This window comes from Aplysia californica, unplaced genomic scaffold (genome assembly GCF_000002075.1).
Source record: "Aplysia californica isolate F4 #8 unplaced genomic scaffold, AplCal3.0 scaffold00005, whole genome shotgun sequence".
Lineage (NCBI taxonomy): Eukaryota > Metazoa > Mollusca > Gastropoda > Aplysiida > Aplysiidae > Aplysia > Aplysia californica.
In genome coordinates, this window is record NW_004797275.1 from 1275768 (window position 1) to 1276987 (window position 1220).

A 1220-nucleotide genomic window follows, 5' to 3' on the forward strand; every position below is an offset into this window, starting at 1 on the left:
CCCCCCTCCCCCCATTCTACACCCATTCCCGATATAAGCAATTTTCAATTCTTCAACTTTGGATATCGATGATGTCGAAAATCAAATAATTTAAAGATAACTTTACGAATGTGTGTGGAGAAGTAATCAGTGCACCTGAGCCTGTGGTGTAGATGTTAGACACTTCGCCGTCGCACACAGAAGACTTGAGTTCAATTCCCGTGTGGGGAGGATTTTTATCGAGTACCTCGTTCTTTATGGTGGGACGTTGCATCCAACTTAGCCCGGCCGGCTGGTCCTGACAGGCAGGGTCGAAGCTTGCCTCCTCAAATAATCTAAATTATGTTTTTAGGGGCGTAAAATAAAGCCTACCTGCATTTTGATATAAAGACAAGAAAGCAGCCACTATCATTGTTATGACGTCGATGGCCTATAGTGGTTAGGTTGTCGAACTTGCAACCGTCAAGTCGTGGGTTTGAATCCCTTCGTTGTGTCCCTGGGAAAGGCACTTCACACGAATTTTCCTCACTTCACCCAGGTGGAAATGGCTATAGATCTAGAAAGAGAAAGATCTTGTCAGTTTGTTAGTGTTTGAACGCTAAATCAGCTGCTGTTTCCCACGAGCGGAGAATGGTTCTGAGTGTTCAAAGCTTTGCTGAGGTAATAATACTAATATAGTGCAGAGCCAAAGAGCTTGCTGTCGGGCAGGGATATGCGCTACACAAACGATTACTATTTATTATTTTATCTATGTGTGTACCCAGTGAGACAGGCGTGATGCTCAAGAGAATGGGGGCCGGGGATTTCTTTGGTGAGATCGGCATTCTCAACCTGGACGGAGGTATGAACAGGTGGGTGAGCTGGTAGACTAATCAAAGGTGAGATAAGATGATTCTTTATTGTCCCTGTCGGAAATTTTACATGGCTGTACAGGTATGGTAAAAAACACTATGTATACATAGAACATAAATTATATATAACTTTAATTAAAATCCAGTATGAAGAGAGAAGTAAAGCTGACAATAATGCACATATCACATCAGATGCATCTTTCAACCACATGTAGGAATTTACCAGTGACACGGGTGAATTTGCACTGACACAATAATGTTAGTTTCACGGCCAGGAAATGGAAGCGACCTATAACTGTTTCAATTTGTTTTATATTTTTAAACTGCAATTGTCAGGGAAAGCAAACAACACACACACACACACACACACACACACACACACACACTAAC

The 1220-nt window shown here is 42.1% G+C and overlaps 1 protein-coding gene across 1 annotated transcript in view; it reads left to right on the forward strand.

The window, feature by feature from the left end:
* The window catches only part of LOC101860936 (hornerin), a gene marked incomplete in the record, with an annotated part of 36973 nt that overhangs the window by 17357 nt on the left and 18396 nt on the right, over nt 1–1220 (forward strand). Inside the window, 1 exon segment of the mRNA XM_035968774.1 lies at nt 744–830. Coding sequence (XP_035824667.1) covers nt 744–830 — 87 coding nt within the window.